Here is a 26,898-nt window from a genome sequence, read left to right as displayed (position 1 = left end):
TTGTTAGGTAAAAGCAGGGGAAAAGGTCATTCTAAGCATGAAACATTTTAAAAAAAGAAATACTGGGGAAGGGGATGACTGCATATAAAAAGAATGACTGTATTAAATTATAACATCTAAATAAAAGAAAGGTGACGGGAAAACAGCATACTGGGTAAAGTAGCCCTTGATATTATGCATTTCTTACAGTATATTTGACAGGATATTTCTTAAGGTAGCTGCACATTTGTATTATAATGCAACCCAATTTAATTCAATGCAATTTATCACAGGCATTCTACTAGAGTAATTCAGTTCAGTTCATGGTCAGGGCGGACAGCTTTCTAACTAAATAGAATTGCTTCATCTTAATGCTGAATGGCAGGCCAAGCAAGAAGAGACATCCAGAGGAGTATCTTGAGAACATGGAGGCCTCTTATTTCACACGAAACTTTCAAATGAGCTCATATTCTCACTGTTTCTTTTCCTGATTTTTCAAACCAAGTTTCTTCATTCATAGCTATAAATTGTAACCATACATTGTACTCCTTTGGTGCCAAAAACCAAATCATTATTTAAAGGGCATGTGGGCAATTCTTTGGGCCATCACCAATAGTTCTAACATGGTTTTACTGCAGCCATGGAAGTTTGCAATTGGATGGTATTGTTGTCAGCAGTGTCTGATAAATATCTAAGATCCTGAACTGCCCAACTGCTAAAATGTATCAGCAATAATGTTTAGCACTTATAGACATTTTTGAATCCGTACCTTCAGGGATTGCTGCCTTGTCATGGCGAAGGGGCTTGAATAATTCAGAGAAGCTATGGGCTGTTCTGTGCAGGGACACCCAAGACGGACAGGTCATAGTGGAATGTTCTGACTAACCACTCTGATGGCAGAAAGTGAGGAGGAATTAAAGGTCCTCTTAATGAGGGTGAAAGAGAGCACAAAAATGGTCTGAAGCTCAACATCAAAAAACTATGATCATGGCCTCTGGTCCCATCACCTCCTGGTAAATAGAAGGGAAAGATATGGAGGCAGTGATAGGTTTTACTTTCTTGGGCTCCATGATCACTGCAGATAGTGACAGCAGCCACTAAATTAAAAGACACCTGCTTCTTGGTAGGAAAGCGATGACAAACCTAGACAGCATCTTAAAAAGCAGAGACATCACCTTGCCGACAAATGTCTGCATAGTCAAAGCTGTGGTTTTTCCAGTAGTGATGTATGGAAGTGAGAGCTGGACCACAAAGAAGGCTGACCGCTGAAGAATTGATGCTTTTGAATTGTGGTGCTGGAGGAGACTCTTGAGAGTCCCCTGGACTGCAAAGAGAACAAACATATCTGTTTTGAAGGAAATCAACCCTGAATGCTGACTGGAAGGACAGATCCTGAAGCTGAGGCTCCAATACTTTGGCCATCTCATGAGAAGAGAAGACTCCCTGGAAAAGATCCTGATGTTGGGAAAGTATGAAGGCAAGAGGAGAAGGGGACGACAGAGGACGAGACGGTTGGACAATGTCATTGAAGCTACCAACATGAATTTGACCCAACTCTGGGAGGCAATGGAAGACAGGAGGGCCTGGCGTGCTCTGGTCCATGGGGTCATGAAGAGTCAGACACAACTTAACAACTAAACAACAACAACCATGAATATTTTATTAAAGCTGGAATTCATCCCTTCTGAACCCTGGTATTCTCATGATTCAACTCTGGGAGATCCAAAATAAGTACAGTGGTGCTTCACTTAGCGATGTTAATCCATGCAGAAAAAATCACTGCTAAGCGATAACATCGCTAAGCGAAAATAAAAAGCCCATAGAAACATTAAAACGTGATTAATGCGTTCCTATGGGCTAAAAACTCACCTTTAAGCAAAGATCCTCCATAGGGGCAGCCATTTTCGGTGCCTCTTAAGCGAGGAAACAGAGCGGGCAACCATTTTGTTTACCCAGCGGCCATTTGGAAACCACCAATCAGCTGGCCGAAAATGAAGACTTTGCGATGATCGCTTCCCTGCGATCATCGCAGTGAAATTTCCCCATAGGGACCATCACAAAGCAATCGCTTTTGCGATGGCAAAAAGTCCATCGCAAAACGATTTCATCGCTATACGGAGCGATCGCTATGCGAAGCACCACTGTATATAGGATCTTTACTGGTGTATCTAGAATTGTACTACGTTTTGCAAGTCTTGTGTATTTGTGAGATTTTAAGTTGGTGCTACCAGTTAAGATAGCATAAATTTGTTTTGATGTTTGCACCTCTCACTTTTGTAAAAAATTAGAAAGCACTGAAAAAGATCAGTTTTATCTTTCCTTTTTTCTTGTTCTTCTAGCTCTTACAAGTTGTTCTAATTAATCTAATCTTAATTCAGTTACTATAAGGCATGAAAATCAGAATCTGAATCGTTCCATGAGTGACTGGAGGTACTAACATAGCAGCCTTGGGGGGGGGGCAAAACAACAGAAATCAAGGCCTCAGTATTGATTTTACATTTCAGCACCTCTCATTTCCTGTTTGTATGGTGGTTCTAGCTGGTGTATAGCTATAGTTGATTAGAGGTTGCCACATTCTCTCTCACATAGACTAGGGGCTTGATCAAATGGGTATTTTTCCCATTGTTCGATCAGCTGCAGGTAGGGTTTGGCTTGCTCTTTTTTGGGGTAATCACACAATATAATCACTGGGATGAACCAAACCATCCATGTAGTAGTACAAACAGTTTTTCCTCAATTAAGATAAAAAGGACTGTGAGATTTCCAAAGCAGTAAGAACCAAGGGATTTCCAAAATAGTACTGTTTAGATGTATTATCTTTTCAATTCGAATTGTTTTATTCCAACATACAGTTCTTGAGAAGCTCTTGGTTCCTCTTGATATGATGATCACTAACCATCTCATAAAATTATCTACTGATTTAATTTGGAAAATATAGTAGTGCTTTATCACTCATTTTTTAAATCACCAGAATAGGCAACATGTAGCCCACCAGTTGTTGCAATGCAAATTCCATCATCAGTGAATTCTTGAAAAAATGTGGGTCTTAATTTTCTACATAATGACTAAGTTTTATTTTGCTATTAAGATCTGTGATGGACAGCCATAATTTCAAGAGAAACCAAGAGAAAACTGAATGTGTTGGGATAAAACAATTAGAATTTAAACTAATTTTTTTAAAAGGAAGTTAACAAATCCAGGCATTAACTTCTCGCTGGTGAGACCCTCATGTTTGCCTGTGAGCCTGCTTCAAACCAAGAAAAAGAAGTAGAGAATGAGTATCTTTATTTAATTGCTAAAATACCCAAGGTGAACTTCTGAGTCCTGAAGGGAGTCTTCTTTCAGACTGTAGTTGTAGAAGAAGCAGCCATGCTAGTCTGTGCAAGGTAAGTAAAAGAAAAAAAAAGAGCGGGAGACAAAAACGTCGTGTCACCTAAAGACTAAGTTACTTTTTAAATGTGCGCTTTCCAGGGCAAGTCCACTTCATCAGACATTATCATGTTTCAGGCTGAGCACTGCAGAATTTACTCAGCGGGAAGAAACAAAAAAAGTCAAAAAGCTGCAGTGCCCTGATGCTGCAGCTTCAGGACCCACGCAGGATATATTTTTTTTTCCAACCATTATTTTAGGCCTTTTCGGTCCCCCGCCCCCTTCGCGTAAACTCTGCAACGGCTAGCCTGAAGAAGAGCCCTGCAGGGCTCGGAAAGCTTGCCAGTTTTTAACGCTTTCGTGGCCTAACGAAGGCACCAGCTGCACTTTTTCATTTCGTCCAAGGGGCCTCCTACGCGGCGCTCTCCCCCTTTGGGACTTTTTCCTCCTCTCGACTCCCCAAGGACTCCCCGCCCCACCTCAACCCCCTCTCCCCCCACGCTCGCCACCCTCAGCCGGCTGAAGGCAATCCGGAGACTCAACCGCTCCCTTGCCCTCCGGGGGAAACTATTTCCCGCTCGCGAGGCGAGCCCTGACGATGCGGGCCCCGCCCACTAACCAGCTCGCCAGCCAGCGTCTGCCCCCGGGAGCCGTCACGTGTGCGCGGGGGCTCCCCCTCCGCTCGGCGAACCCGCATTGGCTCGTCCCGCCCGACTCCCTCCTGCGCCTCCGCCTTTGCCTCCACGCGGGCCGCCCCCTTCCTTCGGCCACGCTTTGCCGCCCAGCAGCGGGCTTTCTTCGGCGGTAAGTAGAAACGGGTTTGAATTCCGTGTGCAGGGCTGGGGCGGGAGGCGGCCGGCGTTGGTCTTCGCACGCTCTCCCGGCGGGACGGGACGGGACGGGACGCGGCGGGTGTTCCTTTTTAAAAACCCGTCTGCCGGGGCGAATTTGCTCCTCAAGACTTTACCCGCCGTTGCGCCCTAACCTGCGTCCGGAGAACCGAGCCCGGTTCTCCGGGCGGCTGCAGGGTTTTTATTTCCACGAAGAGAACCGACGTCCCACCCGCTCGGCCGCTTCTTCAGTAAACGCGCGGGCTCCTCTCCCTCCTCCCGCCCGCCCGCGCCCTTTCTCGGAAAGCATGGAGGCCGCCCGCCCGCTCAGGGTTTGGGCGCCCCATCTTCCCTGTAAGGTGAACCAGGAGGGAGAAGAGCGGCGCGGAGGGACCTTCCCGGGCGGAAGCCTGGTTTGCGCGTTTTAGGGAACTTCCTGCCCCACAGGGGGACACGTGTGTTTGTGTGGAAGCTTCACTGTGGTTTCCCAAAAGAGGGGACTCTGGGTAGGGGGTCCTCGTCGCCATGAGCCTCCTCCCCTCCCCCCTTTTCACTCATAGGCTAAAAAGGGGGGGGGGAGAAGCCGGGTCTCCTCTGCATCTGACACTCCTTGTCTTTCCGTTTCTCTGCCTTGAAGGGACGACCAGGAATCTTGTGGCGCTCTGAAGACTTACACGTTTTGTTTAATACAGGTCTTTGTGGGCCCCAGCCAGCTGCATCTGGTGCGCTTGGTTGCTGCTGCAGCAGAGGCAGAAGGCCCACGCAGGCACCCTACTGGAAGGACTCTTTGGAAATAGGGGTGGTGGTGAAGGTGGACCCACACATTTTTTTTTGGCAAAAGCAATATTTCTGGCTGCCAAGGCCGTTTCTCCCCATAGCCGTGGCCTTCCGTACATGCCTGAAGTTGGAACGGCAGAGTAAGCAGGGCAAGACTTTATCTTTGAATTAGTATAAGGCTGCCCAGGTGGACTCGGAGAAGCTCTCTGGAGGCCTGATCTGCTTCTAATCCACAGTCTTGTCTAGATATATGCACCGCCTCCTCCAGGTGCTGCCTCAGTGGGTGCCTGCTGGAGGAGGCAGGGCTCTGAAGAACCAAACACAGCCCATACACAGATCGCCAGAACAGCAGTTTGTGCCCATCTCTAGTTTTGTCCAGCATTCATAGTGGAGTTATGCCTTTATCAAGTGCACCAAAACCAGCCCCCAAATGTGTGTGATCTCTCAAGACCAGTGATCTTGGAAAGCTTGCATGCTTTTTGACAGTGGGTAGCTGATGTTTTTCCTAAAGGTCAGCTTAGCTCCAGCTCTGACATGGAAATCAAGGTTAGTGCTCAACTTATCTTCACTGGAAGACTATGGCAGAGGTGGTGAGTTGGATTGTAGACCTTTGATAATGGCACTGCTGATTCAACCCAAAGCCTAGATCAGGGCATGGAAGACATAATTTCTTTGAAATGCAGCTCCAGGATCCCCCAAATCACAATAATTACTGCTTCTGGGAACTGTAACCTGGAAAATAACATTTCCAAGCATGGGCCACAGCCACTGGTTGACGACCTGTATTATAGTCAAGTGCTAATTTTCAATTTGTTTTGGACTGTCGTCTCCAGAATTCTCCAGGAATTACTCAGAATTCTAGGAGGTACAGCCCAGAAACATAAGACCACCTTCCCTGTTATTTGCCTCAATTGTTGCCTGCTTCATCCTCTATCTTCTAAACACAAGAAAGCTGCTGCTGTGCTACTTAGGAATTGTAGAATTTCCTGGGAGCTGTAGGTCTTTCAGATGTGCCCTCTGTAGAGACTGGTGTGCAGCAAGACCACGACTTCCATGCCTAAGGAATGGGGCCCATCCTCTCTTGACCAGTCAGCAATCTCTCCAGTCATGTGACTGATGAGTGGGGGTATGCACAAAAGGTGCTGGTGTCAAATTTGAATCATGGAAGCTGTAGTCATAGTCCCGTTGCCCATTAGGCTCTATAGAGTGTACTTTGCAAAGAAGTATGACTTCCAGCAAGACCTACAATTACCAGATGACGCTTTGGCTCCTTCCTTGTTTTTAAAAGTAGAAGCAGGCTGAAGTGATGGAAGAAAATTATGGGGATGGTGGTCTGCAGAGTTAATTTTTTGGGTGGCATCTTTCAATATTTGGCTTGGAGAATTCTGGGGGTTGGGATCTAAAAATACAGAATAACATACTTCTTTTAATTAACCCTGATGTTTTGTTTTTAAAGTGTTGGAGGTAGAGTTTTTATGAAACAAATCTGTTAGCCCTTGTGTCAAGGGTTCTCTGCTAAATTACCACTGTGCAGAACAGATTCTTTCTTAGGTAGGTGTAAAAATAAGAGTGCTGTAGGTTCAATGAAAAACTCACATGACTGTGTCCACCTTAAGTAAATTATGTATGTTGTGCTGATCTGATTTAAATTAAGGCTATTAGCTGTACTGTACAAACCCCAGAATGTTTTAATAAGACTTTTGAAAATTAATACTGGAGAAGGGGGCAGCACAGAATGAAAAGTCTTTTGAAGCTTCTACAATATTACTTTTTTTCAAAGTACTTCATTATCCTTATATGATTTTTTAAAAGCTACTCTACTGGAAAAAAGGTTTCTTCTCTTCTCATTAATAATCAGTAATTGCACCCCCATGACGACTTTTCTGGTGTAGTTGCAGAAGGAGAAATTAGTTAGGTGTATGGTAATCGCAGCAGTTGCTGTCTCAGTGCAGGAGCTAATGCACTTGGCTTCCAGGAGCTAGTGATTCATAAGCAGCTAGATTTCAAAGCTCTTCATGTGTATTTTCCATTATGAGTTGAAAGTATATAGTGCTTTGTTTTTAACTCATCTGGTAGAAAGAAGCATAAGATCTTTCCCCACTATTGGAGTGTGCTTGAGGACTTTTATAGAATAGTGCTGATTTACATATGAGGAGCCGGATACAGTCACAGCTTAGTGGTGAAGCAGGTGCTTTGTATGCAACAGGTCCTGTTTTGGTTATTGGCATCGCTAAGAAGAGCCAAGAAAGTCCTCAGTCTGAAACCATAGTGAGATAATTTTGTAGACAGCTGATCCCAACATGGATCAGTGGCCAGGGGTTCTGGGCTTTGTAGTCCAACAGCATTTATGGAACTAGTTAGTATTGGAGTGGGAGATCACTGAGGAATACTGGGGATCTCCTGTCAGGTCTAGGATAGAGTCCTGCCTAAAAGTATAGAGTGCTGCTGCTCAAGAGTTGACAGTACTGCGCTAAATGGATGAAGAGTCTGACACAGTGTACAAAGGCAGCTCCTTATGACCATTTGTATAGCACAGAGGTGGGGAACTAGGTGGGTCCAAGAACTTCGTTTCTACCTCTTGTGCATGGACCACAAGGGAAGGTGGGGGCAAAATTGGAAGTGGCGGAAAGTCCATTTAATAGGTATTTTTTAAAATGTTAAACACTGTGAAGAACCCCTGTGACCTATTTTAATCAGTGCTGTGCAAGGCTTCCAGAAGTGAGAATTGACTTTTTGCTGGCAGTTCCCCCCCTTTTCCAGCTCTTGTTTCGTTTTGGCACATGGAGGCTGGTGGGGCCAAAGGCCATATTTTGCTCATTCCTATACAGACCGAGCTGATCTAGTTCAGCCATTCTCAACAGAAGCCATATGGCCCCCAGGGAGCCCTGGCACATTTGACTGGAAACAATTCTTCGCGCAACCACCTTGTGAGGTTCATTATGTGACTTATAGAATCCTGATTAGACCTATATTTCTTTCATATTATGTTTATAGCCATGACCAAAAAAAAGTCAAGAATGGCTGGATTCTAGGTGGCCCAAAGACCTGATTCAGTATTAGGCAATTTCTTGCCAATATCTTTTCTACGCAGTGTTTTTGCAGAACCATCAGGGAAATGAGGAAGTCATTGTCTGAAGCAGCGTTTCCCAGTCTAGTCTAGTACTACAGCAGTGTGCAAGTATTTAATAGAGGGAAGAAAGTGCAAGTGTGTAAGCAGCTGCTTATTTGGTTGCCTGTGGACTGCCTAGAGACAGCTAGGCAGAGAAGATGTTCAATATAGGTGTAGAAGGAGAATCTGCTGCAAAGTTGCATGGTGAATTGCTCCCTGTCCGTGGTTCCAGTCAGTGATTCTTTCCACTGCTTTTCATTGTCCTGTGACAGTCATAAAATTTTAGAACTGGAAGGGATCTCAAGGGTTATCTTGTCCAACTCATGGTTGAGGCAGTCAGTCCACTGTGATTCTTAAATATCCCTAACAGATGCCGATTAGAGATGAACACGAGTTAAAAAACAAATCACCACATTCATTTAAAAAAATAATGAATTGATTTGTACTTGTACAAATTTGTATTTGTACAAATCAGTGTCCCTGAGAAACACAGATCAATTAATTTTTAGTGATTTTTAATTTGACAGTTCATTTGGATATGAAATGGTCCCTGGGCACCTAGAGACACCAAAATCACAGAGAAGCTTCTACTGACTCTCCTCTACAAGATTGGGTTTCCCCAAGTCAGCTGCTAAAGAACACTTTCCTGGGTGTACCCATTTTGTGGGTGTATAACTAGCATGTCTGAAACCCAGTCTTCATAAAACTTGAAGGGATTGTAGGGGAGAATCAGGAAAAGCTTCTCTGTCATGTTGGTGTCTCTAGGTGCCTGGGGGAAACTTTCAGGAGGGGCTTCTTGTGAGTATATAACCCGGACATCTGAAACCCAATCTTAACTAAACATGCAGGGCTTGTACAGGAGAATCAGGGGAAGCCTTCCTGCAAATTTGGTGTCTCTAAATGTTTGGGTAGACATTTTATAGGATTTTATAATAATGATGATGATGATGATGATGATGATGATGATGATGATGATGATGATGATGATGAAGAAGAAGAATTGATGAATCAATTGATTTGTCAGGGAAAAATTATAAATTCATAATTTGTTATTTCTTGACATTGATGGATCACAAATCAAAGCAAATCACAATTTTTCTGATTTGGGTCCATCTTTAATGCCAATCTAAGAACAAAACTCCAGTGAAAGAGAGTCCACCATCTTCAGAGTCTGTCCATTATACTGTTGAACAACTGTTATCATAAGAAAATCCTTATTGGTGTTTAATCAGAATCTTCATTCTTATAATTGGAATCCATTGTTTAAGTCCTTACCTCTGGAGCACCACATAGCAAGTTAGCTCTATCCTGTGTCTGACCTCCCTCTAAAAATTCTCTTATAGCTATTACATCACTTCTTGGTCTTTCTTTCTCCAGGCCAAACATAACTTGCTTCTCTTCCTCAAAGGTTTTGATTTGTAGACTACCATCATGGTTGTCTTCCTCTGGGCAGGTTCTACCCTTCTTAAATTCTGGTACCCATAACTGAATACAGTCCCCTAGGTGAAATCTCAGCAAAAAACAGAATAGTACTATTACTTCCTTTGAAAATATACTTTGGTTGATGCAGCCTAATATTGTTGAGATGGACAGAGGATGAGATGGTTGGACAGTGTCATTGAAGCTACCAGAATGAATTTGACACAACTCTGGGAGGCAGTGGAAGATATGAGGGCCTGGCGTGCTCTGGTCCATGAGGTCACGAAGAGTCGGACATGACTAAACAACTAAATGACAACGACAAATATTGTTATGCATAGTTAAGTTGCATCTGGCTTAATGGTAACACTAATAAGGTTTTCAAGGGATGGGAGATACTCAAGGAATGGTTGTATCATTGCCACCTACAATGTTGATCATGAATTTGATCTGGATGCACTTTTTCTTCTGTTGCATCACAGTGTTGACTCGTGTTTACCCTGTTTCCCCGAAAATTAGACCTTATCTGAAAATAAGCCCTAGTATGATTTTAGGACACTCGTAATATAAGCCCTACTCCAAAAATAAGCCCCAGTTAAGTGAAACCCCACCTTATACCATTGTGCAGCAACCAGAAGATGACATGACTGTATTTGAATAAATGTAGATTCTTGTAGATCCCCCTTCATGGATTGCTGCCTTGTCGTGGTGAAGGGCCTTGAGTAATTCAGAGAAGCTATGGGCTATGCCGTACAGGGACACCGAAGATGAACAGGTCATAGTGAGGAGTTCTGACTAAATGCGATCCATCTGGAGCAGGAACTGGCAAGCCACTCCAGTATCTTTGTCAAGAAAACTCCATGGACAGAAACAAAAGGCTAAAAGATATGATGCTGAAAGATGAGCCCCTCAGGTCAGAAGATATCCAACATGCTACTGAGGAAAAGCGGAGGACAAGTACAAGTAGCTCCAGAGCTAAGGAAGTGATTGGACCAAAGCTGAAAGGACACTCAGCTGCGGACGCCCCTGGAAGTACAGTGGTGCCCCGCATAGCGAGGTTAATCCATTCCGGATTAACCCTCGCTATGTGAAATCGTCGCTAAACGGAATGTAAAAGCCCATTGGAATGCATTAAACATCGTTTAATGCGTTCCAATTGGCCCTAAACTTACCGTTCAGCGAAGTTTCCTCCATAGCGGCAGCCATTTTCGCGCCCGGTAAGCGAGGGGAGGGCGCGAAAACGCTGCATGTGGACATTTCGGGCGTCAGGCGGCCATTTTAGAACCGCCAAACAGCTGATCGCCCGACTCTGTGGGAGGTTTGGGGGGTCGGCAGCAAGAGGAGGAGAAGAGGGAAAGTGGGGGGGAGGACGCGCGAACGTGCGGCTTCCCTCCCTTCGCCTGCCTGCCTCGCAGCCTGCCTTCGTCCCTGGGGGCGGCAGGAGAAGGACGAGGAGGAAGAGGGAAAGTGTGGGGGGGAGGACGCCCGAACGCGCGGCTTCCCTCCCTTCGCCTGCCTGCCTTGCAGCCTGCCTTCCTCTTCCCGGCCAGTGCGGCCCCGCATCACTCTCGCGGCGGCGGCGGCGGCGGCGGCTCCTTCCTGGGACCCTTCGGTAAGCGAGTTTTCTCCATATGGACGGACGCTATGCCTCCGCATTAGCGATCCCGGAAAAGGGATCGCTATGCGAATTCGTCGTTATACGGTGCGCTCGGTATGCGAGGAAAGTCTGCTCCTCCAAAGAAAAATACTGCATAGGAACCTGGAATGTAAGATCTACGAATCTTGGTAAGGTGGGTGTGGTCAAACAGGAGATGCTAAGAATAAACATTGACATCATGGGCATCAGTGAACTAAAATCGACAGGAATGGGCAAATTCAATTCAGACGATTATCCTGTCTACTATTGTGCGCAAGAATCCCATAGAAGAAATAGAGTAGCCCTCATAGTCAACAAAAGAGTGAGAAAAGCTGTACTGGGATACAATCTCAAAAATGATAGAATGATTTCAGTACGAATCCAAGGCAAACCTTTCAACATCACAGTAATCCATGTTTATGCACCAACCACCAATGCTGAAGAGCTGAAATTGACCAATTCTATGAAGAATTACAAGATGTTCTTCTCATTCTAGGGGACTGGAATGTTAAAGTAAGGAGTCAAGAGATAAAAGGAACAACAGGGAAGTTTGGCCTTGGAGTTCAAAACGAAGCAGGGCAAAGGCTAATAGAGTTTTGTCAGGAGAACAACTGGTCATCACAAACACTCTTTTCCAACAAGACAAGAGGCGACTCTACACATGGACATCACCAGATGGGCAATGCCGAAATCAGATTGATTATGTTCTCTGCAGCCAAAGATAGAGAAGCTTTATGCAGTCAGCAAAGACAAGACCTGGAGCTGATTGTGGCTCTGATCATCAGCTTCTTATAGCAAAACTCAAGCTTAAACTGAAGAAAGTAGGAAAAACCACTGGGCTAGTCAGGTGTAATCTAAACCAAATCCCTTATGAATACACAGTGGAAGTGAAGAACAGATTTAGGGAATTAGATTTGGTGGACAGAGTGCCTGAAGAACTCTGGATAGAGGCTCGTAACATTGTACAAGAGGCAGCAACAAAAACCATCCCAAAGAAAAGGAAAGGCAAGAAAGCAAAGTGGCTGTCCAATGAGGCCTTACAAATACAGTGGTGCCTCGATTTACAAAATTAATCCATATTTAAATGGTGGCCGCAACTTGAAATTTTTGTAAGTTGAAGCACCATTTCCCATATCTACCAAGCTAGATATCATCCCTCCAAAGTACATCTGACTTTTTCTGCCTAAATGCAGAACTTTACATTTCTAACTGTTACATTTTTGTTTTGAATCCAATTCTGCAATGTGTTAAGATACTGGTTATTGTGGGTTTTTTTGGGATCTTTGGCCGTGTTCTGAAGGTTGTTCTTCCTGAACACCTTCAGAACATGGCCAAAGGTCCCAAAAAACCCACAACAACCATTAGATTCTGGCCGTGAAAGCCTTTGTGAATACATGTTGGCTAAAATTCTGTTGCTCAGCATAGTGCATTGCAGAGTATTTGAATCAATGGAATTTACAGAAGAATTGACTCAACTTTTCCCCAGTGATTCAGTGGACCTACACTGGTGCCTCTCATTACAACAAAACCGCATTACGACAACATTTTTGCAATCGCAAAACGATGATCTAAATGGGCTTGTTCCACTTTGCGATGATCGGTTCCCTGCTTCGGGAACCGATTCTTCGCAAAACGACGATTTTTCTACATCTGATCGGTGGTTTCGGAATGGCCGCCGGGTAAATAAAATGGCCCCCCGCTGTTTTCTGGGATGGATTCCTCACAAGACAGCCACTGAAAATGGCCGCCCTATGGAGGATCTTCGCTGGACGTTGAGTTTCCAGCCCATTGGAACGCATTGAAGGGGTTTCAGTGCGTTTCAGTTGGCTTTTTATTTTCGCATTATGATGTTTTCGTTCTACAGCGATTTCACTGGAACAAATTAACATCGTAATGTGAGGCAGCACTGTACTCTAGTACATCTTACTACACTTTCAGCCACTTTCAAAGGTATTTGCTATATTCCTTAGTTTGGTCTTTCTGTATATTTGAGGAAAGTCATGAAAAGTCAATATTTTTTTCTCATTGGTCTTTTGGATTTTCTTTCCTTGAGGTTTTTGTTTTTGCTTTGGTACTTCTGCAAACCAGAGTGTCCTTTTAAGCCTATTGAGGGCTTCCTTTTGCATACAGATGGTGCCATTTCAGTTGCATGAAGACAGGCATTAATAACAAAAATTCCTCCTTCTAGTTCTCATAGAATGACTTAACAAAATGGAGGAACTGAAATAATATGGTGGTAATAACCAATGCCATAATGTTTCGTTTTTTTCCTCTTTTGTTATTCACTTTTCTAAATTGAATAATTAACTGCATTCTTCTGTGTCTCAGAACAGACTTCTTCAATGATCTGTTTGATGCTTCAAAAACTTTTTCTGTTTGTCACATTGCATATTTCTAGGTGAATAGACAAAATGATCTGGACAGATAGTCCAGCAAAACAATTTAAGGATTAGCAATTGTTGTAAACTTGTTTTCAAGGGTCTTTACAACAGCAAACACACTTTATAGGATATTTACCATAAATGTGGTGGCATACCACAGTCATCTTATTTTAGGCTCTGCTTATGCTATTGGATGACATATGAGTTGTCGGTGTGGTTTTAGTTTGTACCAGTTACACAAGCTAGCCTTGTATTCCCAAATGAAAATGCATATTATGTGCTCACTTATCTCTTTCTGGACATCTATGCTATTCCCTGGCATGTATTAGCATTTATTCCTAATCTTTTGCTTTGACAAAGTGTCAAAAGTGCATTTTTCCAAGAGGTCCTGTTTGCATGTTTATGCTGTACTCATAACCCGGGTAAGTTCTCCTAAGTCGTGTACAGTCTGGGGAATATTTAAATGACATTGACCTGCAGTGGCAATGTGCATCAGATATTTTTTCCAGATTCTTAGTTTTTTTTTTTGCTGCAACAATAAAGATATTGTCTTTATCATGATAACTAATGAAATCTGCACTAAAGGCCCCTCCTCCTTAGTTTATATTTCTAAAATTTGAGGATTTGAAAATGACTCTTATTTCCAGGTGGTGAAGTATCAGAGAATAAATTATTTGCAATTTGAAGACTCCATGTGAAACTGTCTCCCACAGGGTGTTGTCTTGAACATCCTGCTGTGTCCCTGATGCAGCGTGAGGTCAGGGAGAAATGTGCTTCTGTTTCAAGCATGCTGCTTAGAAAGGGATTAAAACAAACCTTGTCCTTTACAGCTTAGAGGTGAAGGAAGTTGGTGGATTGTTCTGGTTCTCCCCACTGGGTATTTGAAGCTGCTTCTTGGGTACATACTGTACATAGGCAGTTTGTGTGGGCTCTTCCCTAATGTGCATATTCTTTGCTTCTGCCTCTTTTAGTCTCTCCCTGTCTTTTTACCTGGAGTTGGAGGGCAGAGGTGTGTCAACTTGCCTTTCCCTGTAGCTGCAAGGTGAGGTTCTCATACTCATCGAGATCCCCATTTATTCTATGGTTGATAAACCTCATCCCATTTCAGCATAAGCTTGTTTGTTTGTTTTTAATAAAGAAGAAATCTTTATGGAAATTCATATGGCTTTTGTTCACCTTTTTATCAATACAGTATATGGCTTTTTGGACACCTTCTTTACAATGACTTTGAGATCAGAAGCATAGCTGTGATGCAGATTTGTGCACAGTTCCCTAAAATAGACAGCTTATGTACACCTTTCCCTAATGTGCATATTTTGGTGCACATTTTCTGGAGATTTTGCAAAAACCATAAAAATACAGGCTGTGATACATGACTGTCTCTGCTTTCTTTGCTTTGGAGATGTTAGTATATGTAATGGAACTGAATCATAAATTGTTAACATGCTAGTATTCTCATGTGAGATTCTATAAAATAATTATGCTATGGCTGATTTTATCTTCCTTTTTCTTATGAATGGGACACAGATGCTCAAATTGGCTGACATCTTTAATGCCTCAAGTGATGATGAAGACTTTCTTGGGTTTAGATCCGACGTTCCCATGGAAACAGTGTCACTGGAGGACAGCTGTGAGGGTTTCGAGTCACTGCCGCCAAGAAAACAGGTACTGAAATCTTGTAACAAATTGTGCATCGTTTCTGTCCTGTAAATAAAAATGTGAACCTGAAGGGCCTGAAATCCAATTGATTTCTTCCCCCTTCTAGAAACTGCTTTCCATAAATGCAATGCCCTTTCAGAATGCGTGCATCTTGCCCTTTGCATTTTATAGAGATCATGGAGTAGTTGTTATTCGTAACTCATAACTCTTCTGAATAAGCAATCCAGTGAAAGTTTAGTATTGTAAAACCTCTTTGATCTTAGTGGAAGACCTTACACATGTTCTTAGCACTTGCCTACCCAAATAACTGAGAGGTAAATCTGATGAAAAATAGTGAATGTTGCAGAAGTAGAACTTAGATTTCCTGGGGAATTCCTAAAGGACTAACTCAGCATGTTACAGTAGTCTAACCTAGTGACCAGAAGCAAGTTTATCTACCATACAAGATGCACTACCATACTTCATGACATTAGAAAAAGGCACTTCTCCCAGGTACCTGATGAGATTCAGGCAACATCCAGAAATGTTCAGAGGTTTGAATGTGACCCTTCATGGATCAGATTGTCCTGCCTAGATTAAATTAATCCAAGGTCAGTAGGGTTGCCCACTGTCAGCTGTGCAATCTTCAGCATGTCTGCTGAGAATTAAGTTCATTTACATTCAGTACTTCTTGTGTGCATGTAAAGCACATAAAGAATTATAGTCTCAGCCAAAGTAACTTTTGGTCTATTTGCTTCCATTCAGCCTAATAATGAATATAAGTGGCAATTGGAGTGTACCACCTTACTGTGATTTCAGGGAAAGAAGAAATGTTAACAGTATCATCAGCATACCGTTGACATCCTGACATGAACTTTCTTTGGTTAGTTTGTACTTCTTAACTGTTCGACAGGATTTTGTATCTTCTCAGTACATTGGCACAGTAATGAGTTAAACATAGTTGTTGGGGGTTTTCGGGCTGTGATTCCATATCCCGACTGTGAAAGCCTTCGGGAACACAAACAGTCTGCTTGTATTTTGATTGTGAAGGATCTTCAGGTGTCTCTCAATCTTCTTCATACTGGGAACATTTTTTGTGAGTTCATGCTTGCTGTTGCAGGATGTTCATTTTCAGTCCAAATACCTGACCAAGGAACTGAGAGAGGTTTTCAGAGATGACTCAGATACTGAAATTGAAGCTTTTGAAGGATTTTCTTCAAAGGAAACTCCAGTCAACCGCAAGAGGAACTTGGAGGTGCGGGCCACATTTCCATAGTCTTCCTGTATGTTTGCCTGTCATATACAGACATCTTTTTGCTTGCAGACCAACTTTGGTCTGGCAGAAGTCTTCCACATGGTTCCCTTTCAGCTAGAGATACCAGGGATTGATTCTGGAACCTTCTAACTGCAAAACATGTGCTGTTTTACTGACCTGTGCACTTCAAACTGGAATTAGTTCATGAAAGTTCTATTGTGTCAGGGATTGAAAAGATTATTAAAATGTTCATGTTATGTGGGTGGTGTCTGCCTTTACAGCAAAGATCAGATTGTCCCTATGACCGAGGCTGTCTTGAATAGCAGATAAGACATTTATCAATTTCTATTAAAAATCAGATTTTTTTTGTTAAAATGCATTATCTATATCGAAGTTAAATTTAGGTTCCCCTCCTCCATTGTATTTAGGAAGGGGATTCAGATCCAGAGAATGACCCTTTACCTTTGATGGAGGAAGAGGAAGAAGATGATGATCAAGAAAAGGCCTTTCCCAAGAGGAGAAGCTTTGGCCTTCGTGTAGCCTTGCAGTTTCCTACTAAGAAATCTGCTGAGAAGACTTCATCCAAGCGCTGCTTAATGGACAATAAAAACTTTTCCTCTTTTACCCAAACAAAAAATGATAAAACTTGGGAAATGGTTGACCCTGAAGTAGCATCTCCAGGGTCTAGAGAAGATCCTAAAGAGGTACTGGAGGAAAACTCAACTGCCCTGCTTAAAAGAGCCATGAATATCAAAGAAAATAAAGCCATGGTAAGAATTGGAATAACTGTAAAAGTATATGTTAGCATTCTGGTTTTACATTAAAAAAGAAAGAAACCAAGAAGGGTTGAAATTTGCAGAATGCATCACAATTCCAGGCCAGTTTTTTTCTTTTAATCTTATTTGTCCTTATTTAACAGATATACCTTCCAAATATTTAAGGAACCGTCTTGTGTTCATGTTATTTTGATGAGTGTATATACCTGACAAAACAGGATTCTAGATAGTATGAAATCTGGGAATACCCCATTGTCATATTTGGTAATCACAGTCGCTGGTGTTGCGGTGCTTATAAACTGTATATGCATAAACCCCTTTCCCTGGAAAGCACCACATTATTTAATATTGGTTATCCTTTTCTCAGAGCTTGTTTACTGTGGATGTCTGTGTGGCACTATTACATTAAGCTTTACCAATCTGGAAAACTTACAGAAGTCTGACTAGTTAGAAATTTGTATTGATATCCTATTTTTGATATTATTTTGCCACATACATGACTCATACTAATATGATTTGAAAAGCAGAGGTGTAGCATAGGCGTTTATCTCCCACTGTAAAGATAAAGATTGAAAATTTCTGTTTTTAAAAAAATGAAACAAATGATAAAAATGTTATTAGAAAGTACTGATTTTTTTTGTCTTAAGATAATGCCTATTTTATGAGGAAAATGTCATTCATTTCAGCTTGCCCAGCTATTAGCAGAACTGAATTCTATACCTGACCTATTCCCAGTGAAAACTCCCGTCTCAACTCCGGTAAGTAACAGTGAAAAATATCCTACCTCTGTTGAGAATGCCATTTCCTCCCTTATGTTTTGTTATATGCTCTGCATTGGCAATGATAGGGTATGCCTTAGGAATGCTTCTTTGGGAAACACTTCTAATAGTGCTGGAAATAAATTTTCATGGGGTTTTGTAAACATTTTTAAACATTTTCAAAGAAGGTGCAGCCTGCAGTTAGCTCCTGCCGAGCAAAATTGGCCTACAGATCTGCAAGTGTTTCTGAGTCCCAGTTATAAAAATTCAACCATAGATGAGTACGGTTAATACTGTTTGTTTTTAAAATCTCTCCACTCCCAGAAACACTCTTTCCTTCAGATATGAGTATTGCTGTATGTGTTGTGTTTTCTTGTTTGGACAAATATTGTCTTCAAAATATTCAGTTGGTGTGTGTGTTAACCCACTTCCTTCCTCCAGCCCCAGATTACAGTGGCTGTGAACCCATTATTTTTAGAAATTTAAACACAAAGATGCATTTCTGTCTTCATAACAGCTTTGGCCCAAATAAGTTAATTAATATGTAGATGATGTTAATCTCCTCTTACATTACAGTTAAAGGAAACTCATGCAAGCTTTGTCTCTTTTTAGAAACAGAAAAAAACACCAAGGAAAACATTTTCAGAAGGCCAGATCGAGCGTCGTACAAACCCCACCAGAAATGCTCGTCCCCCCGAGAAATTTGCTGTGGAAAATTTTGCAGCTTCCGCCCTTCGGTTTGCAGAACAACTTCACAATTACAGGCAACAGAACCTCCTGAAGAAAAGGCTAAAAGGGGTAGATGGATAATCTAACTTGTTCTGTGTTTAGTTTTGGTTTTGGCAAAGGCTAAATGAATCAAAGTTCTTGACAGGCATGAATGTTGGTGAAGAGTGCTGGGCAAGTAACCTGGTAAATATCAAGGTATTCTCAGTGAATTGCCCCACATGTTGAATACAGTATATGCTTGGATGCTATCAAAATTGAAAGTAGTATCCAAAGTGAAGGGGGAACGAATTTGGAGGGCAAATTAGGAGTTCGGGGGGGGAGGGGAACCTTTGGCTGTAATATGAATATGGAAGCAGCATTGAAGTCCATGCAGTTTGCACCTTGTGTTGGTCTCTGTTCCTGCCACATCTGCAGTAGTGTTTTCTCTTCTACTCCAACTTAATGTTTGTGTGATCACAACACAGGTATAATTAGTGCATTGTCTGCTGGAGAAAGATTTGAGACATAAAAATTCCAGTAATTGTGAAGCCCTGGGGGGGGGCAGTAAAGCTGAGATAAGTAACGCCTACAGTTTTATCAGCCTACACTTTTTTTGACTGCTTTAACCATATAAAATGCATAATCTATACAGTGGACCCTCTACTTAAGGAATTAATCCGTATTGGAATGGTGGTTGCAAGTCGAAAAGTCTGTAAGTCGAATCTCCATTGACCTACAATGCACTGAAAACCCATTAATCCCATAACCAGTGGTTTTTATTCTATTTTTATTCCATTTTGGTTTTTTTCTGGTCTGTAAGTCGATTCTCTGGCTGCAAGTCGAATCTAAATTTTGCAGCCAGAGAAGTCTGTAACTCGAAAAGTCTGTTAAGTCGAGCCGTCTGTAAGTCGAGGGTCCACTGTAACTTAGTGTGCTAAGCAGTGTTTTTCGGCATGTTTCTAAAGTTTATACAAAAATGTATTTAAATATTTCTAAGCCACGTTTTAGTGTAAAACCTCACAAGGAAGCTCACATAAGAGAATCCTGTGTGTTTTTATTTTGTGCCACCTACTCCATGGCTGCAGCCTTACTGTTCATGGTGAGGAAGTCTAGATGTTTTGACTTACAATGTTTAGTAAAAGTCTCCACACTAGGCATTAAATCCTTCTCTTAAAAAAGTACTTCACACATTGAAAAAAAAATCTACAAAATAATTTTATTTTTTTGGAGTGTATCCCTCACATTTTCATTTTTGCCCTTAGAGGGAAGAAAACAGGAAAAGTCTTTCCCCACGAATCTTTCTGTTTTTGCCTCTAGGTCTTCACGGCTCTAGGGCATATGCAGAGTGTTTGGGCATGTGTTGGGGAAAGAAGAATTATGTGAAGCATTTATGCCAAATGTAGTGAACATCTTTGGTTTTGAGATGGTGAAGTGAGTTTCCTCCCCAGAGCAAGTTGGTGGTGTCCAAAAGGAGAAGATCATCAAAATATGGTTCATTCCGACCAGTTGAAGAGATAACTGATGAAGATTTAGAAAATGTTGCAATTACAGTAAAAGATAAGGTCTACGATAAGGTTCTGGTAGGTATATGTTTTCTTTTGCACGGGTGTGGCTAAACCATGTCAAGCGGATATAATTCTTTGTATCGTACCATTTTGCTGATTTTGTGGTATAAAATCTGATGGAACCATTTGCCAGTCTACACAATACTCCTAGATAAATTTATGGAGAAAATGTCAGACTGTTGCTATAGCGGCAGAAACCACTAAAGATAAATGGTGGTTTCCCTAAAACACTATTTGCCTAGATTTGACTGTAGGAACAGTCAGGATTATTGCAAGTTGACAAAAATGACTGCATAACAATGCTGAATATTCATTTTAATGCCTTGTATTCATGTGGAGAGAAATGCTTTGGTGTGCAGAGGGAATTCCCTCTATCTGATCTCAGTGATCTTAACTGAGATTGCCCATTTTCTGAAATATAAATTCAGTCAGTCTACAGGGAGGTACACATTAGCCGATAAGCCAGCATGAGCAGTAAATAAATACCATGAGCAAGGATCCCTCTAAGGTGTGTCGCTGTGTGCGTGTGTGACTCTTCATTCCTTCGCACAGCTTTCCTCCATGCAGTCCATTAGGTTCCGGTCGCAACGCAACCTTGCCCGGCGGGAATGAAAATTAGAGGGTACATTGACTGTGAGTGTTCATGTTTTTTTTTTTGTCAGGCAGGTTGTATCTGAGAGTCAACAAGTTCTCTAAAACAATCCATCTAAATGCAGTACAGTATGGGGTTAGAAGTAGAGATCGGCATGAACTGCGGGCCCACTGATGTTGCATGTGTGCTGCAGATTCTTGGCCCCCCCTCCTCCCATGAATACTCTCAGAGGCAGCACCCTGGGCTTCCCTGCCCTGCCTCCTTCTCTGGGTGGGCACCCGCAGGAGGAGGTGGAGCGCCCACACAATACCGGTGGGCCTGATCCGCCAAACTGGTTTGTGCCCACCTCTAGTTAGAAATTGCTATTAGATCTAAATATTGGGCTATGTTTTATTTGCTTTCCTAAGGGATGGTTTAAGTTTTACAAGATTAAAACAATGTCCAGTATAGAAGGACAACATGATTCCCATTGATTATGGGTTGTCTTCTTGCGATAGGAGATAATGTCTGCCCAGTTGTCAAGGATCCCGCTTGTGTTAAAGTTCACCTCATTCAGCTAGGACTCCAAACCCAGTGTGTCTTTTGCAAGATTTGAGAGAACTGTTTCTGGTAGCCCAGTTGCTTCTTCCTAAATCTGGATCTGTGTATATCGAAATCTCTATATTTGGGAATACCTTTGTAAAAGTTATGGTAGTACAGATGCGGCACATTCACATGAATGGCTTTCTCAGGACAGTTACAGCAAAGTTTACATCATACCTTTCATATAGACAGCAGTGAAAAGAACGTTTTTCTCACAGCACAAAATGCGTTGCACTTAGAGAATAAAGAGTTACTTCTTAAGTACTGAGAAAATATCCTGTGAATTGGCTGAGTGAGTTTGCCATGTATCTAAAAATGTATTGTTACAGAATGGTATTTTAAAAGTTTTTGAAAGTGTCTTACTCCTTGTGCACTTCTGTCTTCCTTTCTGAATATACTCATGGTAGGGAAGCACATGCCACCAATGTCGGCAGAAGACCATTGATACAAAAACAATCTGTCGTAATGAAGGCTGTGGGGGTGTGAGAGGACAGTTCTGTGGGCCATGCCTCCGTAATCGCTATGGAGAAGATGTGAAATCAGCACTTCTAGACCCAGTAGGTACCTAGTTGTGTTCAAAACACATTGTGTCTGTAAATATTTGTTGGCTGCTGTCTTAAGCAATGACAATGTTAACTGTTCAGGGGCTCTGTAAAATAGTGAGGTAGTGAGCAGAAGGAGCACATTAGCCTTGCTCCCTTCCATCCTAGTACATGCAGAGCTAAATCAGAAGAGGACAGCATTGTCTAGCAGTGGGGGCTCTCCACATTACCAGAAAACCTGAAAAATTAGGGTTCCCAATCATGTAGAAATATTCTATGCACAGGGATTTCTTTTATCTTCAAATCTGGCTGCCCACCTATATGAGGTGAGGCTGGGGGAGGAAGAGCAAGGCTGGTCTGCTCTGGGTGTTCACAGACTAAGATTAACTCTTTTATTGGATACCAGGACAGGGCTACTGTCGCTAGTTGTGAGGTTCAGATAATTAACACCTCACTCTTTTCTTTAAGGATTGGTTCTGTCCTCCTTGCCGTGGCATCTGTAACTGTAGCTACTGTCGCAAACGTGACGGTCGTTGTGCCACAGGAATGCTTATCCACTTGGCAAAGTTCTATGGCTATGACAACGTAAAAGAGTATCTTGAAAGGTAGGTGGAGTTTTAGGGTTATTTATGAATGGGATGTGTCTGAGGGAATGGCTTTTAGTGACAGGACTGAAAAGGAGGATCCCCCTTCAGTCCCCTTTGCACCCCTAAAACTGGTCCCAAAAGTCAGGGAAACTCTCTGGGGCCTGTGTGTGGGAAGTGGTAAGGGGAAAAAAATGGTAGTGCTAAGGGAAAAAAATGTTCTGGAATGTATCCACTAAGGAAATGTCTGTTTCAGGCCATTCTCTCTTGTACATATGATATAAGATGTGAAAAAGTATAACAGAACACACATTTGCATGAGGAATATTTTACTGCTGTCTTTTTAGGAGATGACCGTTGAATTTTGTATGTCCAGAGAATATGGTGAAAATCCTATACCCTGGAGCAGACAGACAGCTTTGTGTTTGTTTGCAACTGTTTATGATGTTACTGTTACAGAATAATTACAATTGTTGCAGAATCTGGGGGAATGGCATGCATCTCCTGTTCTCGTACTTTTTGTCGTATTTCGAGCACGACTAATGTATTCTTATATGTGATCTAATAAATGGCAAGGCATGAATAATTAGCGTACGGAAAGAGACATGGCATGTGACTCTTGAATTAGAAGTATGGAATAAGAGTAATTTATGTTTCCCAGACTTATACAGCCCATACGAAAAAATCTAAGAGTCTTGAACATTTATATGAATCTCCAACTACTTGTGTTTTGTCTGATATTTCCGTATTATTTAATCCCCCCCAAAAAACACTATGAGATTTGAGAAGTAACATGCTTTTAAGTATTCAGAAGGGTTTTCCCCCCATTGAATCATAAAGGCTAATAATGCATTCTTCAGCATGAATAATGTGAAGGATGGTTCATGTGACTTCAGATTATGTTGGATTGAAACTCCCAGCGTCCCTCAGCACTGACTGATGCTAGCTGGGGATTGTGGCAGTGGTAGTCCAGTAACATCTGGAGAGCCAGATGTGCTCATCCTTGAATTGTACAATGTATTTAGTAGCATTTTGACCATTTGAAATAGCTGATTACAGTTGCTTTCTTTTTACCTCTCAAAATTGAATGCTGCTTTTTGTTTTCCAGCTTGCAAAAACAACTTGCTGAAGAGGATTGAAAAAAAAGTTTAAAACTGTACAAACCTATAATCTTGGTGACTTTTCAAAAACCTAAATCAGAGCGGGAGGTTTAAATTTTTATCACTTTTATACTTTTATATCAGAAGTTGTTTGTATTTCAAAAAGATCTCAGGAAAACAGCTGTATATGTTATTTGGTTCAATACAGTGGGAATTTCTTCTTTAAAATCTTAATTGAATATGACTGAGATTAAATCTGCTTCCATTTGTTTCACTGGGTTTTCCATAAGAGAAATGTCTGTGGCTGTGCTGCTTAGGAATAGACTCCAGCTGTCAGTAGTTGATGTTCAATAAATCCTATCAGAGAGTGGAACTTTCTTAATGTGATTGAGTGTAACTCATAGATTTTAAGAAGTGCGAACCTGAAGCAGTATTTTATTGCCAGTGAAAGAGTTTTCATATTCTCAACATCCTACTGTTTGTAGTGTTTTTAAGCCCAGCAAATATCATTTTGCTATCTGAGCTACAATAAACTCATCACAGAATAGCATACATTGGCCTAAAGCAGTTAGTCCTCTCAAAATAGGCCTATTCATTTGATGGGACATATGTAAGTGCTGACTTACCATTAAGCCACTAATTTCATGAGTCTGCTCTAGCTGGGGCTACCACTTTTATTTGGGCCTTACCATTTACTTACGACCTTTGGATTTGGTCAGAACTGTATTAAAATATTCTGAACTGCTGGTGGTTAAGAGGTTGTCCCTCCTTGACCCCACTACTCATAATCTCCTACAGCAGAGCATACAATTCCTTAACGTCTGCATAACATTTCATGGATGTGATTTGGCTTCTGTAATTGAATTAATCACTAATCAGATTCTGGCTGGAATCCTGTTCTATATTTCTACCAAGATAGAGCCAGCACTGAGAACAATTGACAGCAAAGTGCCCCAAGTTAAGAAGTCAAGAACTGATGTTTCCTAGTGCACATTATGTCATGTAAATTGTATGTGCTACAAAATGCCTACACCAACTTATTAACTTGCAACAATTTCCCACTGAAGTTATGCCAGTGGGTGTAACTAATAGGATTCTGGCCATTGACATAGGAAAGGGAAATCAAACATGGTGTCTGAGCCCTCCTAGGATTGTGCCCGGAAACCCCAGGAAAATGAAGATTGGCAAATTTTAATTAGAAAGACACAACCCAGTAATCATTTGAGCACTTTATATTATTTGGCTTTTAGTTCAGCAGGGTTAAATCCACCATCAAAGTTTCTGGCTATGCTTTTCACAATGGAAAACAATACCATTGTGGTTTTTCTCAGTTTACAACATGTACGTTTGTAGTGCTCTATCTGAACAGAGTGAGCAACTAAGTGCTTCATCAAAAATTAAGCACTACCACAGATTTTCTCTTTGAGAGTTAGGCATTATAAAGAGGGATGGTTGTCATAATCAAAGTACAAATAACTGCTGCAGATTGTGTACTGCTGAAACCTGTCAACAATGGCTCCTTCCATGGCTAATTTTGGATCATTCGGCCATTTTAAGACCCCTTGCCAAAACAAAAGTAAGCTGTCTACCAGTTGTGCGTGCCTTAGAGGTGCAATGAGCATTAACATTGGCATGCATCTAAATAGTCAGAAGTTATTAACACTGTCCCAGCTCCTGTCAACCTAGCAGTTCGAAAGCATGCAAATGTGAGTAGATTACCTTGGTGGGAAGGTAATGGTGTCCCGTGTCTAGTTGTGCTGGCCATGTGACCATGGAAACTGTCTTCGGACAGGGATGAGCACCGCACCCTAGAGTCGGACACAACTGGACTAAATGTCAAGGGGAACCTTTACCTTTACCTATAAGAACACTTATCATCTGTATTGGCAAGTATTTGAAGTAGTCCAAAATCTGGGTGAATGCCAAGGAGACCTTGTGGCACAATAGTCATGCTGGGGTCCATCCACTGCAAAAGCGCATGGAAACAGCAAAATCATAGGGGGCAATAAGATGACTGCTTTATACACTGGAGTATTTAAATTGTTTATTTTAACATTTTTATACCGATATTAAAATGAGCAAAACCAGCACATTTCTTGAAAGATGATTATTTTTTAAAACAGGAAAAATAAGTATTTTTTTTAGCCTTAGACTGTAAGAAATGTTCACGCAAGTAAACTTACACATGTGCTTTGGAACATTGATAGTAGGTGCATATGTACTGTTATTTTATGTATGGAATATTAGAGCTTGTGTAGCTTCAAGTACTGAACAAATGGAAATTTCAAACAAGCATTATCGGGGTGTGTATGTGTGCTTGTGGTGAATTCAAGCCGTATACTGCATGAGATGATTAAGCATTTTACTTTGGCTTATGTAAGAAAGGTTGGTGATATGCTGCTACGACAACTTGATGATTCTTCCTTAAACTGCCAGCAGCAAGGCTACTCCTGCAAGCACCCACTTGGATGGTTTATCTTTGCTTTTTAGGTTGAATGTCCAGACATAAGTGGGCCCTCTAATTTTAGTTTTATAAACAGGGCAGTTATAAATGTGCTTGGTTTCTTGCCTGTCTGCTGGAATTGCTTTTACGAAGATGACGGGCATAGCAGGAGTCAGCTCCTTCAGTCGAGCTTCAGCTATGATGCCTGCTTGGATGTCCCATCTTGCTCCTGTAACCAGAACAACACACAGCTTTTGAGTTAGCATCAGTTTTTTTGCAAATAAAGGAATACTGTTGATTAAATACTTTGTGACATTCTCACTGTGACTGTAATTCTGTACCTCACTCGGAAATAGTTCCCATTGGTTAAAAACCTAGTGGGGATATATGCCAGTGTAAGTGCAATTGTGTACATCATGGTAGCAAATTGCTGCTAATTTATGTGTTTGTTCTTGCATTCCTGGTTATGCACAACCACAAATGCAAGTGGCAATTTGTTAATTAGCAGCAGTAAGACAGTTTAAATCCCCAGTAGAATTATAGCCATTGAATTAAGTGGGACATACTTCTGAGTAGATACTTTGTGATTATATTGTACAACAGGCACCATAACAATAAAACACGCATAGAGCTTGAGTTTCAGTTTCCTTTTTATGTTGAGAGTAATGGCCTGTATAAAATTAAACAGGGTTCTTAGAAATACTGTCGAGCCAATATTGATCAAGCTATTGTTTAAGGCTATAGTCATTTGCTCCTTCTACATATACACATTTCAAAACTGCAACATCAGAAAAACAATTCTCATTATCTTTTGTTTCATTGGACTGCATAATATTTTGGCTAAGGGATAAGGCA

General features: G+C 41.6%; 2 protein-coding genes across 7 annotated transcripts in view; one reads left to right on the top strand and one right to left on the bottom strand.

The window, feature by feature from the left end:
* Positions 1 to 3,995: 3,995 nt before the first annotated feature.
* On the top strand, positions 3,996 to 26,679 carry CDCA7L (cell division cycle associated 7 like). 4 transcript variants are annotated; one of them, XM_020781246.3, is made up of 11 exons: positions 4,101 to 4,152; positions 14,472 to 14,542; positions 15,028 to 15,165; positions 16,259 to 16,393; positions 16,822 to 17,163; positions 17,856 to 17,927; positions 18,540 to 18,725; positions 20,084 to 20,215; positions 21,782 to 21,931; positions 22,385 to 22,521; positions 23,609 to 26,679. In XM_020781246.3, exons 3-11 carry the CDS (start codon positions 15,028 to 15,030, stop codon positions 23,637 to 23,639), a joined length of 1,323 nt encoding a protein of 440 aa, XP_020636905.3. In that variant the 5' UTR covers positions 4,101 to 4,152; positions 14,472 to 14,542; the 3' UTR covers positions 23,640 to 26,679. The 4 variants fall into 4 exon arrangements, with proteins under 4 accessions (XP_020636890.3, XP_020636899.3, XP_020636905.3 ...); XM_020781231.3 differs by lacking the exon at positions 14,472 to 14,542 and having other exon boundaries at positions 3,996 to 4,152; XM_078377189.1 differs by lacking the exon at positions 16,259 to 16,393 and having other exon boundaries at positions 4,103 to 4,152.
* DNAH11 (dynein axonemal heavy chain 11) overlaps positions 25,619 to 26,898 on the bottom strand; it is a 186,984-nt gene continuing 185,704 nt past the window's right edge. For all 3 annotated transcript variants that reach the window (XM_020781900.3, XM_073003290.2, XM_078377188.1), the window contains one exon: positions 25,619 to 26,272. In XM_020781900.3, the coding sequence (XP_020637559.3) occupies positions 26,025 to 26,272 (248 nt within the window). In that variant the 3' untranslated portion in view covers positions 25,619 to 26,024. The remainder of the gene's footprint in view (positions 26,273 to 26,898) is intronic.

The sequence above is a fragment of the Pogona vitticeps genome, chromosome 6 (assembly GCF_051106095.1).
Source record: "Pogona vitticeps strain Pit_001003342236 chromosome 6, PviZW2.1, whole genome shotgun sequence".
Taxonomy (NCBI): Eukaryota; Metazoa; Chordata; class Lepidosauria; order Squamata; family Agamidae; genus Pogona; species Pogona vitticeps.
Note: the sequence above shows the minus strand (reverse complement) of the source record. Positions and strands in the feature narration are given on the sequence as shown.

Coding starts and splice junctions, on each gene's coding strand:
- CDCA7L (XM_020781231.3), top strand. CDS start 15,028: ATGCTCAAATTGGCTGACATCTTTAATGCCTCAAGTGATGATGAAGAC. Junction 15,166..16,258: donor CACTGCCGCCAAGAAAACAG/GTACTGAAATCT, acceptor TTGCTGTTGCAG/GATGTTCATTTTCAGTCCAA. Junction 16,394..16,821: donor ACCGCAAGAGGAACTTGGAG/GTGCGGGCCACA, acceptor CATTGTATTTAG/GAAGGGGATTCAGATCCAGA.